At 40.3% G+C, this 18,831-nt stretch overlaps 1 protein-coding gene across 1 annotated transcript in view; it reads right to left on the bottom strand.

The window, feature by feature from the left end:
* flvcr2b (FLVCR heme transporter 2b) overlaps positions 1–18,612 on the bottom strand; it is a 29,463-nt gene extending 10,851 nt beyond the window's left edge. Inside the window, exons 1-5 of the mRNA XM_037685144.1 lie at positions 18,034–18,612; positions 11,372–11,513; positions 4,443–4,583; positions 838–905; positions 407–510 (exon numbers count right to left, since the gene is read on the bottom strand). Coding sequence (XP_037541072.1) covers positions 407–510; positions 838–905; positions 4,443–4,583; positions 11,372–11,513; positions 18,034–18,612 — 1,034 coding nt within the window. The remainder of the gene's footprint in view (positions 1–406; positions 511–837; positions 906–4,442; positions 4,584–11,371; positions 11,514–18,033) is intronic.
* Between the last annotated feature and the right edge of the window lie 219 nt (positions 18,613–18,831).

Raw genomic sequence — 18,831 nt, 5'->3', positions numbered from 1 at the left:
GTGTGTTTATTGGCCAATGAAACGAGCTGAACGGGTTATTTTAAATATAAACTACAAACATTCCTGCATTTTAAAACTTCTGTTCTTAACTGAAGCAGGTGGGGAAATGATCAGTATGATAATGGTGTCAGTGGACGGTCTGAGAGCCCAGAAGTTCACAGAGAGGTCACAGCTGTGAGAGCAGGCTGCACCTGAACAAACGGCTCCACAGACCATCAACACAACAGATTCACACAAAACAACACGAGAAGAAGTCAGACGACAAGAGGAAAGAAAATAGAGTCACAATGTTTTGGTCATCTATAAAACCCCTTTTTAAAAATGTGCTTTCAGTGTCACTTTGTGTGTTTCTACAATCGACTACAGCTCGTCTGGAAGAAGATCTACGGCCCGGGTGTCGACTCACTTGTATGTTTTGGTTCTATCGAGCCAGATGCCGCAGATGAGTGAGCCGACCATGCCTGCAATGACAATGGTGAGCCCAATCCTTCCAGCATTCACCTCTTCTCCCTGGATAAACAATAAACAGAACAGAGCAGGAGCTTTACGGCCTGAACTCATCGAGAAAAGACAAGAAAACCCCGACTGAAACTAACTGAACCCCAAATTAAAAAACAGCAGCTTTTATCCAGATTAAATCTATTACCAAGTTACTCATTGATATTTGAGGTGTGACAGACAGAGTTGAGTCATTTGGACATAGTAGGTCACATAACATTAATGTTCCTTGCAGATTCAATCTGATTTGGCTGAGGAACTGATCAAGAGGCATCCTGTGTGCAGGGAAAAACATTAAAACATGAACCAGAATTCACGGCAGGTGAAAACAGAACTTACAGGGAAATGCTTCAGAATCATGCGGTTCAGGAGGGTTCCAACAGCGTAGAAACAACCCACGTTCAGACCTATCAGAGGAAAAACCATTTCAAACCCAATCTGCACACAGAAAAATTACAAAAAAAGTAGGAAACTTCCTTCATTATCGGAGTTTAATGCAGATTAAATCAATATTCCATAAGAATCCAACATTTTTCAGTCAGGTCATCTGGACAGTTTCTTTTTTGTGCGCTGAAACATTTTGCCTTCGATCCGGAAGGCTTCATCAGTCAAGTAAACACACAACAAAACTGATTCTTCCCCCAACAGCTTACTCAAAAGTGGAACAAACCAGTTTTGTTTGTGATAAGATTGTCTCTTTGGTACGCCCCCTACTCCATTGCCGGCCCTCTTCCTTGTTGGCAGTCGTGTCAAACTGGTTGAAAACCAAAGAAACTGTCCAGATGACCTGACTGAAAAATGTTGGATTTTATACCTGGATTATTGAGCATGGACTTTGTTGATTCCGTAAGAATCTTTCACTTGGTGACACAAGCACCAAATTAGACATGGATCTACCTTTTAATAAAATCACAGTATCCAACAAAGTTAAGTCAGGTCCTCTGGTTTCTTTTTGTTGAAACGTTTCGTCTTTCATCCAAAGGACTTCATCAGTCTGAGGAGCCACAACAAACTCCATCCCATAAGTAGCACACTCACATAGTGGACCAACCAGTTTGATGGTGATAAGATGGTGTAGGAGTCCCAGTATTTTCTCTCTACAGCTCTTCTACAACAGATGGCGCCAACAGGCTGACACTTGCGGACCATTACCCTAATGAGCTGTAGGGGTATAATTGGCAGTGATGACTTCTCCTCGACGCTGATGCATTACCTGCCAACCAGTAGTTGTGTTCCTGGCCATGTTTATGGTCCTAAAGGTTTTTGTCAAAACTATTTCCTTGCTCCTTTGTGTTTCAGCCTACTCCTGTGCTCCTCCTTCGTCCTGGACCTCCTTGTTTCCATTGTGAACCTCGCTCCAGTCGCTCCTTGCCTTCCACCACTTGCCCACCGATCCTTGCAACCTCTCTGGGACCTCCTCGAACAACTACTGGAACTATTATAATGCAGCTTTAGGCCTGATATCCAGTCATTTTCATACCTATCAGGAATTTAATTCATGTGACCAGAGTGGCTAACAAAGACCCTAACGAACCCCTATTGTGAGCAGTGACATGGCAATCTGCATATGTATCAAGTTTACTTCAGCTTTACAACTCGAACCCCACACTCTCTGTTCATTGAATTGAGAAAGCTCCTCGGATGAGAAGCGAAACGTCTTCTGTTACAAATAAAGTCCAGTTGTTTTTGTCTTCAACTTTTTTGAAGCAACCACTTTGATCTCAAGTGTTCAGCTTTGTGTAAATTTGATGAGTAGAGCGTAACAGTTACCATATTTTTCGTTGGGTTTTTTTTGCATAATTTACATACCCTGCGACTTATATGCCGAAGCGACTTATTTATGGATTTTTCCCCCATAATTATAAACCAAGTTTTGGCTGTGATCTGACCGTTTTCATTAATATTGGCTGAAAACACTGAACACCACCATTTTCAGCCACTAGATGGCACTCGAGTAGTAAGGCATGCTGTTGTGTCAAGTAATAGGTAAATGCGGATATTAATGATACAATCGGCTTGCCATAGCCTGCCACCTTCGTCCAGCTCGCCTGGAGCAACCGTCAAATCAGCTTCATTTTGCTGCGCTGCCCCGGTGAAATGCAGCTAATTTGACCATTGAAGTGCATTTATTAAATAAAAGTTCAACTGAGATACACTTTTGCTATAATTTCGAGCAAACAAATAATTGTTTTTAAGTGTTAATCTTGTTAAATTCTTGCTAAAGTCCTCCCGTGCACGCTTCTGCGGCCGGTATTTGGCAGCCAATTGATTTTTGGCACAACACCGGCCCACATTTCCAAGTTGTTAGCGGTGACGCTATTATGACTCGACGCCTCAGCGTTGACTCATAATAGATGCAACTTATATGGTAAAGCGACATATTTATGGATTTTTCCACTTTATTATATATATTTGGACTGTGACTTATACGGCGGTGCGACGTGTACGGTGGAAAATACGGGATGTGTCATTGTCAAATTTTCAATGGCAGAATGTGTGTAACCAGTCAATATCCATGAAATAATTCGAACAATAACACTGTTTTCAAATAACCTCACAAAACATTAAAGCCCCTATACTTTTATACTAGCAATTTCTTTTTAAACTTATAGACATTTTGATACCAGATTTGAATTCAGCATGCCCAAAGACCTTTACTTAGATGCAAAAAAAAAAGACTTATGAAGGAAGTCATTGTTAAAAATGGCAGCTATTGTTTTTTGTTTTTTTTTTCATGTGGACACCATGTTTTTTTGGCTAATATAGGTTTAGGAGATTATTTGTGTCAAATTTCATACTCGTATCACCAAGAGGAAAAATTGCTTTAAGTGCAGCACTTGTCAAATGATGTCATGAGCTGGACAATATATGTGTCTTCACAACCCAGGTCTGACTAGATCATTTATTTTTAACATTTCTGAACATTTGCAATACTATAGTTAGAATCATACATATAATAACAGTTATTTGTATTTTATTTGATAGTGTTTGTTAATATTAGTTCATGAGTTTCTTGAAGGTACTAAGAAAGTGAACAGAAGCACAGTTAACCTGCCAGAACGAGGTGAAGTTTGCAGAGAGGCAATAGAAATGTTCATCATCACTTAAAAAGTCCTTAGCAGGACAACAATCCAGAGAAACTGATGACCAGTGTCCACTAAAAGAACTGTCTCGTCACATGATGGGGTCACATGATGGGGTCACGTGATGAGAAATGAGGAAGGCCAAAGCAGAAAGGCTTCTTTGTGCAGCTACCTGTGAATGTTGCACAGAAACACTGACAGAATTTTAAAATCTGCCTGCAAGAATCCAAAAGATGCAGCCTCTTCTAAATTTATGTCAATTAATTGTGTGATTGTTGTTATATAAATTAATTATTGCTTAAAAATGTTGAATGTTAAAACAATGACCTTTCTAAAATCATGCTTAATGCATGCATGCAAATGCTTAATATATTCACTTTATAAGGATAAAAGCTAAAAACCAATATTTTTATATTTTGATGTGCAACTAACTGATTTATCCTTGGAGCTTAAAAATCCCAATCTAGACATAAAAAAACTTAAAGAAGTGCAATCATTTAGTCACACAGATTCAATACTTTAGTTAAACATTGCCAGATTTTGAACTTTGAACATCTGCAGGTCAGCTTCACTTCAATCTAGTAATATTCCAATTGCGTGTGCATTTATATCAACTTGAATGATAAGATAAACTCTAATACAAAGTTGAAAGAATACCCTGAAGTATTCTGGGAAATGGATTACTGCAGCAAAGAGCAAAAACGAGGAACAGGATTTATACCTGATCCAGGTAATAATTATTATCTGTAAAGCCTAAATCACCATGCTGCACTTTCAAATAAACATTAAAGCCCTCTGTGGTGTCCCTTTACAAAAACGTTAGTAAGAATTATTAGTTTTGGGGTTTTTTTTATGACCAACCATAAGTGATGAGGAGGAGGATGAAGGGTTTGTTGCGCAGCAGCCTAAGGATGGAGGTGGTGTACGAGTACTGCTCGGGGGGGATGCTGCGAGCGGTGGCCTGGGCCTGAGTCGGGGGAAGTTTGGGACGATCCTGGAAAACTGACACACACACACGGAGACACGGACAATGAGAAAAACACCAAAACGTAAACACTTTCAAACTTAAACAAAAGAACTCAGTCCAAAGTAAACCCATAAAACAACTCAAATAGATCTTTACAGAACACAGTTATTCTTAACAAAACAAAACAGAGGTTTAAATATCAGGACTTAGGGATGCACCAATCGCTCCACTGGTGACCAAAATAGAAAATAACGATTATAACGCATACAGCCCATTATATACCCATCGACAAACTATTAGACAGAAATCTATGGTAATGACCTGGACAAGCACCTACCTTGACCTTGATATGTGACCTTGACTTCAGAGCAGCATATGCATATTGTGTACCGTTTTGTTCAATTTGTTAAATTATCCAGAGTGACGTCATAGACCAGACAAGCAACGACCTCGTTTTAACTTTGACGTTGATTTGTGACCTTCACCTTGGAGCTGGGGTGATGAAAACTGTACAAGCACTTTGTCTCGTTATGATGCAAGAAATTTAGTTAAATTATCTTAAGAGACAAAGAAGTCATGGGCGGGACAAGAGAAAGTCTATAGAGAAGGCCTGCCATAATAAACAATAAATCAATAAATAGAATGATAAATTAAAATTATCAACCTCATTTTCATTTATCGGCTTTATTGTTTCTTTGTGTCTCTCTCTTTCTACTGAAGACACTGGATGACAAAAGACTCAACTCTGATGTTCTTCGCTGACCCCTCCCTTTCTCTTTTCTCTGTAAAATCCATTTTAATGATCCAAAAATCAAGTTTTTGGATCATTAAAAGCAGCTAAGCTGACAAGCTAAGCTACGAGCTAAGCTAACAGGCCGACCTCAGGAAAAAACTCCATCTTGTCTAGTGCTGGGCGATATGGACCAAAATTAATATCTCGATATTTTAAGATAAATGGCGATATACGATGTATATATATCGATATATTTTTCTTTCCATAAAGTAGTAGCAAAAATATATTTCTGACTCAAAGCTTTGTCCCAGTTGTCACACAGCTTAACAAAGCTGTAACTGTACAAAATAAATGTGTAAAAAAAAGTGCCTTCGTGTAAAAAGTTGTTTTTTTCTGCAAAAAGAATCTGAGAACTTGTTTACTGATTTTTTAATTTTTTTTATTATTAAAAACTTTGTGTGACAAATGCTATGCTAAAGAGCTCAAACCATACCGAGCATCCGCCATTTTGAGAAACGAACAACCGGAACAAGAGACAGTTCAAGTCACGTCAAGGGGCCTCCCTCCCATTTTTTCAGGCTCCTGAGTTAGTGGGGATGCTGTCTGCTCTGTGGTACAGAGTCCTGATGACTCCTAACTTGTGCTCCAAAGGGTGATGGGAGTCAAACTGCAAATACTGGTCTGTGTGGGTGGGTTTGCAGTACACCTCAGTTTGCAAATGTCCTCTATCAGAGACTGAGACCTCACAGTGCAAGCGCTCTAGGCCACGCCCATGTCTCCACTCTGCACGGAGATCAGCTGATCAGCTGCAGGAGAAAGCTTATCCTGTAGTGTGGGCAGCACAGATGTGCAGAAGTACTAAATAATTTAAAATAATTTATTTCAAATAAAAATTTCATGCCGATCGTGCGGCTCATCCATCAGTCAGCCAATTGTGTGTCATGTCCAATCTTACTTTGAAAAACCGCGATAGAGCGAGTCCGTGAAAAACAAACCGCGAAGTAGCGAGGGACTACTGTGTACTCTGAATTGATGGCAGCGTGTGTTTGAGGTGACACAGTTTAGTAAGGCTCTCTCCTGGATGCCTCAGACCTCCAGGGGAAACACAGATGTTCGACTTTCTTTCTTAAGTCCCAGTGAGACCAGCTTTTTCTCCTGAACGTCTGTGTTACTCACTTCTCACTAATCCCTACACACTAACCTACATTTTCCCGCAGCTGCTCAGCTAGTGAAGGTGAAGTAATTTACATTGTAGCATCATGTCACAGAAGCTTTCACTGCCCGCGTGTCACTGCTTTACAAAGAGTGCATTAGCTTGTTTTCAAACTACCTTTCAAGCAATCAAATTTATTGTAAAACCTGCCCTTTTATCATTTTTACAACCCGGTGATTCCCCTTAATCAACCAACTGGATCTATTCACGTCAATGCAGCTCACCGCTCCAGAGGTTTTATTCAGTTGCAGAAGTCAGTCGTTCAGACACCTCTCTGCACCCACTTCATGCAAATCTCTCAGAAGGGACTTTGCCTGCCCTGCTGACTCACTGACCTCCTGCTACAGATGGCTGTGCCAGCAGGACAAACCTCACACATGGCATTTTGCATGATGAAAGAGTGTGTTTGAACGTGTGTCATGCTGTGAAACTAGTGCTGGTAGGAAACTGTCTCACTGGAGTAATCAAGAAGTGTCTTCGCTGGTAAACAGCAGGGAAGCTGGGACCTGAGGAAAGTTTAGAAACGACCAGAAGGTTGAGTGCTGAATGTCGTTGCAGAAATTTGTTAAAGAAGCTGAACTGTCCCTTTTTAAAAAAGCAGAACAAAAGCTTGAATTTAGCGATGCACGATATTGGATTTTTGGCTGATATTCGATACGCAGATAGGTTAAAACTTATTTGGCCGATAACCGATACCAATACCAATATTTTTCCCCTAGACCTACTTACAGAGACTACATAGCTTTTTATGCTATGGAATTAAAATACTACATTATTCTGCATGGTCTTTGCCAGTTTGACCAGCTACCAAATGTAGATGCCAAAAAGGGGTTGAAAATGATGTAACACTTCAACTTGGATTATGTTTAATGTCAGATTTTGTCATTGGGTTGTCATACAAAAACAGCACCTTATAATATATAAATATGCCATTGCTGACACAACCCTCACCATTTACCTGGGCTTGGGACCGGCACAAGAGATACACTGGCTTGTGCTCCCTAGTGGGGTGTTTATTTACATATATATATATATATATATATATATATATATATATATATATATATACATATATACATATATATATATATGCACCTTTTATATCGGTGAGTTATTTTGATGGAATTGCCGATATCAGATATTTAACTTTAACGCAAATTTCGGCCAATACTGATACCATGCCGATAACATCATCCCTACTTAAATTAGCAATTAACAGCCAGCTAACAACAGCAAAACTGCTGCTTCATGCTAAACTCAGGAAAACTATAGCTAAATATAGCTAAAAGGTAAAATCAGGAAAACCATAACCAAAAGCTGAAACCAGGCAAACCACAGCTAAAACTAAAAATGAGCAAACTGTAGCTAAAGCTAAAAATTTTACACAGTGTGACTTAATTTAGTATTTTATTGCTCTGCGTTTCTGTTTCTCTTTTGATGCTTGTAATTAATTTTTTAGCAGTAGTTAAATACTGAAATTAGGTAATTGTAACTAAGATTTAAAATAAGCATAACCGTAGCTAAAATTATAAACAGATTCTTCATAATGTCATTGTCACTGGCAGAAGAGGTTTGAAACGACTAAACTCAAGGCCATAATTTAAACCAATCAGATTAGAGAACACATGATGCACTCAGTCACACGAGCAAAAAATTTGCTGAAGTTTGCATTTCTGAGCCAACACGTTCAGAACAAGACACAGACGCAGCATTAACACGTACACAGTATAGTCAGTCTAAATGTTGTGCTTGGTACTGGATGGAGAAGTCTTCACAGACATCCTTTGTGTTAAAGAATGCTGACAGAATCCTCCTCGCCTCCCTCTGCCTGCAACAGGCAGCAGCATTATCATCACATATTGGATGAATATTTGCTGTGGTCTTTAGATTATTAATTTACTATGCCTCTAAATGGTAGAGCAGAAAAATCAAGTCTTCACAAGAATTTAAAAAAAAAAAATGTATGAAGGGCTTTACATCTGGGTAAAAACATTAAACATCTGGACTAAAGAAGAAAAAGAAACTGCATGATCTTCAGAAACACTCAGTTCCCTCCATTTTTGCCAAACAAGTCTTTTAGCCTGGATGTCATCAGAAATGATTTCACTTCCCTCGACCACGACATGCTGACTCTTTTGTCGTGGTCTTGGTTTGTTCTTTTTTTTTTTTTTTTTTTTTGATGCATCAAATACTGATGTCGCAAAATACAGTTACACCATGCAGTCAAATTACATTTGTTCAAATTACATTTTACATGAATTCAGGAACTGACAGCAGCAGCTAAAGCCATTGTTTCCCTTCACGGTGACTAGCCATGAAGAGTTTCGGTTTGTTCTGCAGAGGTTTTGGTTATCCTCCCGTGAGCTTTCTGATTTCTCTCCAATATGACAGAGGTGAACAGAGGGAGGACTGTTTCTCTGTGCGCAGTCTGGATCTTACAGAGCAGCCTGTCTGTACACAACAAAAAGAGGAGAGCAAAATGGAACTGGACGGATGAGAAAGATGAAACTATCTAATAAGAAAAGGACCAAACTGAGATATTACTGATGAGGCAGCAGAGACCTTCATGATGTTCGCATTTGTGCTTTAACCTGATCAAATCAGTGTGTCACAAAACCCATTAGATAATCTGTTATAATATACTTTTAAAAGAACTTGTTCAAAATTATGTTGATTCTAAAAAAATGTATTTTTTTTTTTTTTACTGTTAGTCAAAACGAGGTCTGAATTATGAACTTACAGTATATGAGCTGCACGCTGTTTTGGGACTTTGTCATTGAAGCATATGTATGCATGAATATTAAAGCAAACTTTATTCCTACTGCTGTAGCCGTCAGTGCAATAAATAAAACACATAGTGAATCGTATTGTGATGAAAGACTAAATTGTATGGTGATATATTGGACAAAACACTCTAACAAGGTTGTTAAGAAGGATGCAAGCACTCAAGGTGCTTAAAAAGCTAAACATCTCCATTGAAGTGTGAGCCCAGTTCTACAGAGCCACCATCAAGAGCATCCTGACCTCTTCCATGTCAGTGTTTCACCCTAGCTCTACTGTCCACAATAAACATCAGCTTCATCACCTCATCAAGCTGAGCAGTAAAGAGACTAGAAAACATCAATGGTCAATGAAAGACCTGCACAGGTCCAGGGTCGTGAGACAGGCTTGGAAGGTAGCACAGAACATAAGTCACCCTGCACAACGCCGTCTATACAGCACATGACAAATGTACCAAATTATACAGCAATATACCAGACTTATATAACCTTTGACCTTGATTTGTGTCCTTAACCTTGGTGTTGGGGTGATGAAAAGAATACGGGACATGGTACAAATGTGTATCAAGTTTTGTTAAATTATCTTGAGGAGAATTAATGAGCAGAACAAAAGAAAGTTTACGGATGTACAAACGGATGAACAGAGACTATACCATAATACGTTCGCCTTCGATGGGCAAATTAAACTGGCATATTAAACCAGCCTGATCAAGAAAGCTCATCAGAGACTCTACTTCCTCAGACGGCTGAGACGAGCTGGTCTGGGAAGCTCAGTCCTCACCTCCTTCTACAGGTGTGCAGTGGAGAGCATCCTGTGCTCAAGCATCAACGTGTGGCATGGAGGCTGCACAGCTGCAGAAAGAACAGCTTTGCAGAGAGTGGTGAAGGCTGCACAGAAGATGTTGGAGTCAGCCTCCCCGCCATCACAGCCATTTACGCCTCTAGATGCAGGAAGAGGACCACCTGCATCATGAAGGACCCCACTCACCCAGCACACACACACTTTTTGCCCCGCTCCCCTCAGGCAGAAGATTGAGGAGCATTAAGTGTAGAACTACTAGACTGAGGAACAGCTTCTACCCTGAAGCTGTTAAGACTCGTGAATCTCTAATCAGGATAATCACTGTGGAAAATAATCACTGTAATCGCCACTTTGCTTTGTGATATGTGCTGCTGATTATCCATGCTGCTGATCTCATGCTGCAAATTATTTCATGTTGCTGTATTTATTCGTACTCATCTACTCACACAGACTCATGTTCGTGCCGCTGTTGTTCGGCGTATTGTTTTGCACTATTAGTGTTTAGCGTATTTCTTAAATCTTAAATCTTATTACTGTTTCTTTTTACAATTTATATTTTTGCTATTGTTGGATGTAACTGGGACTCTGTGTACATAATTTTGTTCCACCTCATGTACCACACGTGATGTGAATGATAATAAAACCTTCTTGAACTTGAATGTTTTCCCCACTGCTGTCTCCTTTAACAGCTGCTCCTGCAGCTGCACTGTAACCAGGAGACACTCCTGTGTACACATCCCAGAACTTTTGGTGAAATAAATGTAATTGTGAATAAGAACCGAATTAAATCTTAATTCAAATCTTAATCATATAGTGAATAATGATTGAATTGTTTCTCAATTAAAGGCCCAACTGGACGGTGATTGAATATTAAAATACATTGTGATTAAAAGCAGAATTGTATTGTGTCATATCGTATTGTAGCCAACTGTGTATCTTCAATTAATCTGATCATATTGGCCACAAAACAGAGATTCGTAACAGCAACCCACTTCCGACTTCTTTGCTTTGAGCAAAACATGTACAACTAGTGCTTTGAAAAAAAATTAGTGGTAGGAAATGATTCGCATCAACACAAATTTTTTTCTAGTACCAAAGAATGACTTGTTGATAGAAAAAGAAAAAAAAAGCTCTAGGAATAGTCCTTGAGTTACACCACCTGAATTACTTCTTAACATAGTGTCTTTTGAGAAATGTTTCGAAGACAGAATATAAAACCAGAGCCACACAAGTGGAGGAATCCTAGTTTTGAGAGTTTGGGTCAACTGTCAACTCGTGTGCTTCATTCATCTTACCGAAGACAACGAGGATGAAGAGGAATGTCGCCACTCCTGCTGTAATGTAGAACATGGTGCTGATGTGGTGAGCCAGCTCATCCATGTCGGCCACATTAGGCACCAGAATGGGAGGTAAGAGGAACCCGATGGCAACACCCAGCTGTATGGAAATAAACACATTCAAGACGAATATCAAAGAGAGAAAAGTTCAGAGGAGAAAACAAGTGATACTTTGTTTATATTTTCACTTTTTTTTTTAATTCCAATCTAATTCATTCTGACTAAAGTGTTTTACTTTTTGTTTTACGGAAAAAATATCTGCATGTTATGAGGAAACTTTTATTGTGATAATTAATCGAAATGTAAGTGTGAATTTACAATTTTAGAAATGTCTCACAGTAAAAGTCTTGAGCCTACCTCCACATCATTAAAAAAAGATGGCCTCTGGTACATGTGTACACTTTCAGAACTAACTATTTCTCACAAAGTATTTTTCCCCTAGATTTGCAGAATCTAAATGAAACAATTAAGAGTAATAAAGAATGAATTGAAATGAAAGCTTGTAAGAAAGATTTACCACCGTCGGACATTTTCAGGTATCCCATCCTGATTTACATACAGCTCATGTGCGGACACTGCATCAGGGCAAGGTATTAACTTTTAATTAATTTAATTTTTCTCACAAACCTGATTTCCCAGAACCCCAATGGAACAAGCGGTGGAAACCTCATGCTCTCCGAACCACACCGAAGCAAGATAAGATGGAATACCAAGAACAAACACTGTGGCTACCGAGCACACAAACTGACCGACAACTGTGACGGAGAACATATCTGGACTGGCACTGCCAATTTTAATCCAAGCCCCAATGCAGTTAAACGCTGACCCAACTAGCACAGCGTCCCGGATGCCCCTGTTGTCCAGGAGCCAGAGGACGGGCAGAATAAGTGGGATGTAAGTGAATAGGTAGATCAAAGACAACCAGTCAATAGCCAGAGGGTCGATGCTATAGAAGCGCATGAATATGTTACTTATGGTGCCATACTGGAGCCACATGGACGCATTACTGGCCGAGACGCAACTGAAGAGGAACAGCATGAACCAGCGGCGATGGTAAAGTTCGGCTCCTGCCTCTGCTCGATCATACAAAGCCCTGATGTCCAATGGCGAGCCAGCGGAGAGGGACTTTTCCAGACGCCCCGGACTCCTCTGTGCCGACGCCAGTCCTGGAGAGAGACTCCTTGCAGCCTTGGACCGTGGCCATTCTTTAACAGCAAGTTCAGAATTTGTACGGTTTCCATTTAATGTATTGTGTGGCATTTTATCTGTCCAAAAGTGGGACCAACCCCTTAACCCCCCTCCTGTCAGGAACATGCAAATCAAGCGGTCTTATGTAGACAAAGTCCCAGCGGCTTGCTGTCCCAAGTGCAAACTGCTCGAAGCAGAAAAATGCAAAAGAAGTGAGTGCTGCTGGAGTGGTGTCTCGTGTCCCTTCTCACCACATGTGATATGACTGAACCTCTTCACTGAGTCTACACCTAGTCATTATCTTCAGCCCTGTCATGGGATGTCAACAGTGAACAGTTCTACAAAAATCCCCTCCTACCAACTGTCCAAACGCATCTGAAAACAGAATAAATGACCTACTAAACAGATGAAATCTAACATAAATATGAGGAAGTCATGCCTAAGGTTGATTTTTGCCATTGTTCTCCTTATTTGACTCTGTTGTGCGAGCTGAGGTGGTTGACATACAGAAAGTCTAAAAAGGTTTGATGCTACTTACTGAAACTGTGTCTAAACTCGCGCAACTTTTCTAGCACAATTTTTTTTTCCTGACATTTACTGCGGAGTTGATGCTAAGGTGACTCAAGTGTTGTTTACTCAGAAACTTTTCGTGGTAACTCTGGTGCTGGTGTGCTTAATGCCAACAGTGGCTCTCTGCTCATCCTCGCACATGGTGTACACACTTCATGTCGCTGAAATTTTAATCTCCCGTTGTACCAAGCTTAATTTTTTTTTTTTTTTTAAAACACCAACAGCTGCTAAACTTGAGTGGGCACATTTCTTGAAGAAAAAATGTGAGCCATTACATTTGGAATGTTGCTTGTGCAACGTAATCTAACGCTTTGTTCACACTGCAGGCTGAAGTGCTCCAATAGTGACTGATATCTGATTTTATTTTGACAGTCTGAACGAGGGAAATCATATTTTTTTTTAATCAAACCATTATAAAATGGATACATATCTGATGTTTTTTTAACCCCCCCCCACCTCCCCAGTCTGAACAATCGTGTTACATTTCATATGGCTTTTAAGTAGGCCTGTCGCGATAAACAATAAATCAATAAAGCACACGATGAATGAAAATTATCAACCTCATTTTCATTTACCGGCTTTATGGTTTCTTTGTGTCTCACTCTTTCTACTGAAGACACGGCTCAACTCCGGTGCTCTTCACTGACCCATCCCTTTCTCTTTTCTCTTTAAACTCTGTTTTAATCGTCCAAAATCTTGTTTTTGGATCGTTAAAAGCAGCTAAGCTGAGAAGCTACGCTACGAGCTAAGCTAACAGGCCGACCTCGGGAATAAACCTGCGTCTTGTCGAAGCTCCAAAATTCACGGTTGAAACCCGTGCCTTGGTGTAAAAAGTTGTTTTCCTCTGCAAAAAGAAGCTGAGAACTTGTTTACTGCTTTTTTTATTAAAAGCTTTGTGTGAAAAATGCTAAATAAAGAGCTCAAATCACAGAGCGTCTGCCATGTCACCTTGTCAGCCCATGTCACGTCAAGGGCCCTCCCTCCCATTTTTCTTAAAGAGACACGCTGCTCAACTATCCATCCTTTGGTTCAACGAGTCTTATACTGCCATCAGGTGGACAAAAAAGGTACTACACTCCAAACAAATCTAAACTTTGACAATTGACTATTGTTAAATTTCAAACAATATTATCGTTTATCACAATAATTTCTGAGACAATTAATCGCCCAGCAAAATTTGTTATAGTGACAGGCCTACTTTTAAGTCATTTAAGTAGTGGTACACAGATCGATCCGAGTATTGATATTATCGACACCAACGTCAAGCAGTTTAAAGCTCGAAACATCTCTCGTCTTCAGTTACACAACAGAAGTCCAGCTGTTTTTACAATTTAGATTTGTCATGTCAGATGACTGAGGATCTACAGCATCATATGATCCTAATGTTGGTGTCGGACCGTATCGATGTTAGCGTGATGGAATCGACACTTGAGTTAGTTTCTACTGTTAGGACATCGCTCATTCCAGAAGTGCAATTCTGTGCCGGATTAGGCGATGTAATCAATGGACGAAACAAGCATGGCAGATAATAATTTAGTTGTCTCTGATTGGACAGCAACTTCAGGACTGACACATGCTAACATGAGTCACGTCTTCTTTGTATGTGGGTCATTTCAGGGCTGTGGACTGTTCACACTGGAGATGGTGCTTGTGGGTGATTTATAATGTCAATGGCAAGTAGAAAAATTAGATCCAAGCATACAATTGGAATTAAACTTTAAAAACCGCCGTGTGAACATAGTGTTCTTTCTTCTTCTGCTCCCTTCTTCAGGGGTCGCCACAGTGAACTAACTCACATGAAGACTTGGTAATTGTTTTTACGTCGGATGTCCTTCCTGACACAACCACAGACCACCGAGCTACCACAGCCCTCTGTGTGGAGCAGAGAGCTGCTATCTAGGGCACCCGGGGGAGCAGATGGTGGGAATTAAGGGTCTTGCTCAAGGGCCCAGAGTGGGACGAATGAGGGTGGAGACAGGTGTGTGTGTTTCACCTTTCCCACCCACATTTAGTTTTTTATGTCATTGGTCCTGGGAGTCAACCCGGTGACCTTCAGATCAGATGTTTCTAACCTCTGCGCCACCAGTCCCCAGTATGAACATAGTGTAAGCACATGGTGATGTGATGGTTTGTTTACACTGTATTTTCAGTACATTTTAAACTGTGCTGTCTTCGCAAATGGTTTTGCACCGTGCTGTTCCTGCTACTGTGATAATCTAATTTCCTCACTGAGGATTAATAAAGTTGTCTATTCTATTCTATTCTATAATATTGGCTTTATTTTGGTTTTAATTTGGTTTTAGTTTTCTACATCGCCTTACAACTTAGCTGGGGTTTTTTTGTTACATTTTTTTTTTTAAATACCATTTTATTTTCACTTGTTATTCTCAATTTGTATTCATCCTTGCATGGTCGTTTACTGTTGTCTTTGTTGTCATCACTCTTTGTTTAAAACAGGTCTCTCTTGTAAATGAGTCCCAGAGGCTCAATGGGACTAACCTGTATAAATAAAGGTTAAATGAACGGTTCTATTCTCTACAGTGCAGAGGGATTTATTTTTACTTTATTTTAGTGTTACTGTGCTAATCTTGCCATCTCAACAGATTGTTAATGGGATAAAAGGTCACAAAAAAAAGCCCACAACTGATGGCTATTAGCAAAATAATAACATGCATGCATCTGGATTGTATGCACCTGAAACTTTATAACATTTTCAATCAGTCTGGAAACAATGATGTGCTATCAGAAAATCCTGCTGCAACATTCCTACAGGCAAGACAACAACAAAATAAATAAAACCTAAGGCCTACTTTTGCTGAAAAGCCAAGACTTAAACATTAAATTCACAATAGCTTTGGTTTTCTTGAGATTCTTATTAAAATGTTTTCTTAAACAAACTTCACGAAGAACACGTTATTGCCTGTGTCCTTCTGTGTGTTTGTCGATGTATGTCTGTTAGCAATGTTGAGAAAGAAATCATTAAATGTACATGTATGACTGATTACCTTTTAAAGTTAATCTGATTAAAACTGGTCACCGTTGCTAATAGACTTTAGGAACAAGCCAACAGCTACAACTCTTTCAATATTACAGATATTGAGTTTAGATTTGGTGTGATGAGAGCCAAGAGTCCCCCTCAACACATACTTTGATGAAAACCGTGTTTCAAACATTAGCATTAAAGTTTTAACTCTCTCTTACGTAGCTAAAACATTTTATGAAACAGAATACATTTTATTAATCTCTCAGAAGCTAATGATTGAATGTACATCTACTGCTAATAAATATTTGGAGTCAGAATCCAAATGGCCACCACAGCTAATCAACTTTAGCAAACACGTAAAACACTATGACTATGGTTAGAAAGACCAACATCCCCATCACATCTCCAAGCAATAGCAGACGATTTTTGATTAAAAGTTAAGCGTACGTGGTTCAAAATATTCTGATGCATGCTCAATAATCCCGGTAGAAAAAGTGAAGGAGGCCATCTTTGTGAAAAGAACCCGTCCATCATTAAACAGGAGCGGAGACCTCCGTGTCCAACTGTCCCCCTCTTATAATGCTGTTATTGCTAGTATCACTCAGCCTCCTGTGAATAGCAAACAGCCATCAGGGTGCTAACAACTACACCTGTCACGATAACAAATTTTGCTGAGCAATTAATTATCTCAGAAATTATTGCGATAAACGATAACATTGTTTGAAATTTGACTATAATTAGTAATTATTGTCAAATTTAAGAAGAAACGTTGGTTAATTTGTTTTGCTTGTAGTACTTTTTTTCGACCATCGGATAGCAGTATAAGACTGAACCAAAGGATGGATGGTGAGGGAGCGAGCAGCGTGTCTCTTTCAGAAAAATGGGAGGGAGGCCCCTTGATGTGACATGGGCTGTCTCTCTTTGGTTCTCAAAATGGCGGACGCTCGGTGTGGTTTGAGCTCCTAGCGTAGCATTTTTCACACAAAGCTTTTAATAAAAAATACGTAAATAAGTTCTCAGCTTTTTTTTTTTTTTTTTTTCAGAGAAAAACAACTTTTTACACAAAGGCACGGATTTCAACCTTGAATTTTGGAGCTTCGACAAGACGGATGTTTTCCCCCGTGGTCGGCCTGTTAGCTTAGCTCTTAGCTTAACTTCTCCGCTTATCTGCTTTTAACGATCCAAAAACGCGATTTTGGATGGTTAAAATGGATTTTAACGCGAAAGGAGAAAGGGAGGGGTCAACGAAGAGCACTGGAGTTGAGCCTTTTGTCATCCAGTGTCTTCAATAGAAAGAGAGACACGAAGAAATAATAAAGCCAATAAATGAAAATGAGGTTGATCATTTTAATTTATCATGCGATTAATTGATTTATGGTTTATCGCGACAGGCCTACTAACAACCAATTGTCCGGCTGATGATCCTCCTTTATCATGTCAACAACAAACTGGTTGATCTACTATGAGAAGGTGCTATTTATAAGACTGGGTTTATTGCAGCTCCTCAGACTGACAAGTCTTTTGGATAGCAGAAGAAATGTTTCTACAAGTTTTTAATTTTATTTTTAATATCTGTTCAGAGGACCTGACTTAACTTTGTTAGATTAAGCATACATGGTGGCAGGCAATAAGTATTCAGTCAAGGAATGCTGGTTTTTATTTTGTTCTACATACAAGGACAGTGACCGCCATGGAGATGATTTAAGGGCCACTTCTGGCCCGCGGGCCGTATGTTGGCCGCACTTACCTCAAAGTGATATGAGGCAAATAAATAAAGCAGCTAATTATTTATTTATTGCACATCTGTCCAGACTGAGACCAACAGACCAGTCAGGTGATTACTAAACCCAACCCACTTCGATGAGCCCAGTTGCATCACCTGATTCCCGAAGACTCCGATGGAGCAGGCGGTGGACACCTCCTCCGAACCGAACCAGACCGAGGCGATCCTGGACGGCATGCCCAGGATGAAGACCTGCGCGAACGAGCAGCAGAACTGGCCCAGGAAGGTGACCGGGAACAGGTCGGGCCGGACGCTGGCCACTTTGACCCACGTCCCCGCGCAGTTGAGCGCGGTGGCCACGAGAGCCACGACCCGGAGCCCCTTTCTGTCCAGCAGCCAGGTCACCGGGAAGATGAACGGGATGTACGTCAGCATGTAGATCATGGACATCCAGTCTATAGTGAAGGCGTCCACCTTGTAGAAACCCATGAAAATGTTGCCGATGATGCCGTACTGGATCCATTGGTAGGAGTTGCACAGCGAGTAGGAGCTGAAGAGGAGCACGATCAGCCAGCGCCGTCTGTACAGGCGGGTGGGCGGAGCTTCGAGGCCGGCCTCCACAGGCTGATCGCCGGGGAGCGTCTCGCTGTCCTCCGCCTCCAGCCCGATATGGTGGTTCTCCAAGACCTCCTCACGCTGCTCCGCGTAGTCTCCCGGCGTTGGTTTCTCGTTCATGTCCAAGTCGTCTCGGTCTCATAGATGACAGTGTGTTTCATCTGCTGTCAGTGACAGGAGAAGTTGAGTTACAGCAAATATCCAGGATCACAACAGAAGTTTCTCTTGAGGCGCTCATTTCCTTCCAGAAGTAGTTTAGAACTCAAACTTTTGTACTCTCAAGTCACTAAAAAAAGATAAACAAGGTAAATAATGACTTGTTGGGTGAGTGTTAGATAA

This window comes from Nematolebias whitei, chromosome 12, assembly GCF_014905685.2.
Source record: "Nematolebias whitei isolate Nwh7 chromosome 12, NemWhi1, whole genome shotgun sequence".
Taxonomy (NCBI): domain Eukaryota; kingdom Metazoa; phylum Chordata; class Actinopteri; order Cyprinodontiformes; family Rivulidae; genus Nematolebias; species Nematolebias whitei.
This window is presented reverse-complemented; position numbering and strand designations above follow the sequence as displayed.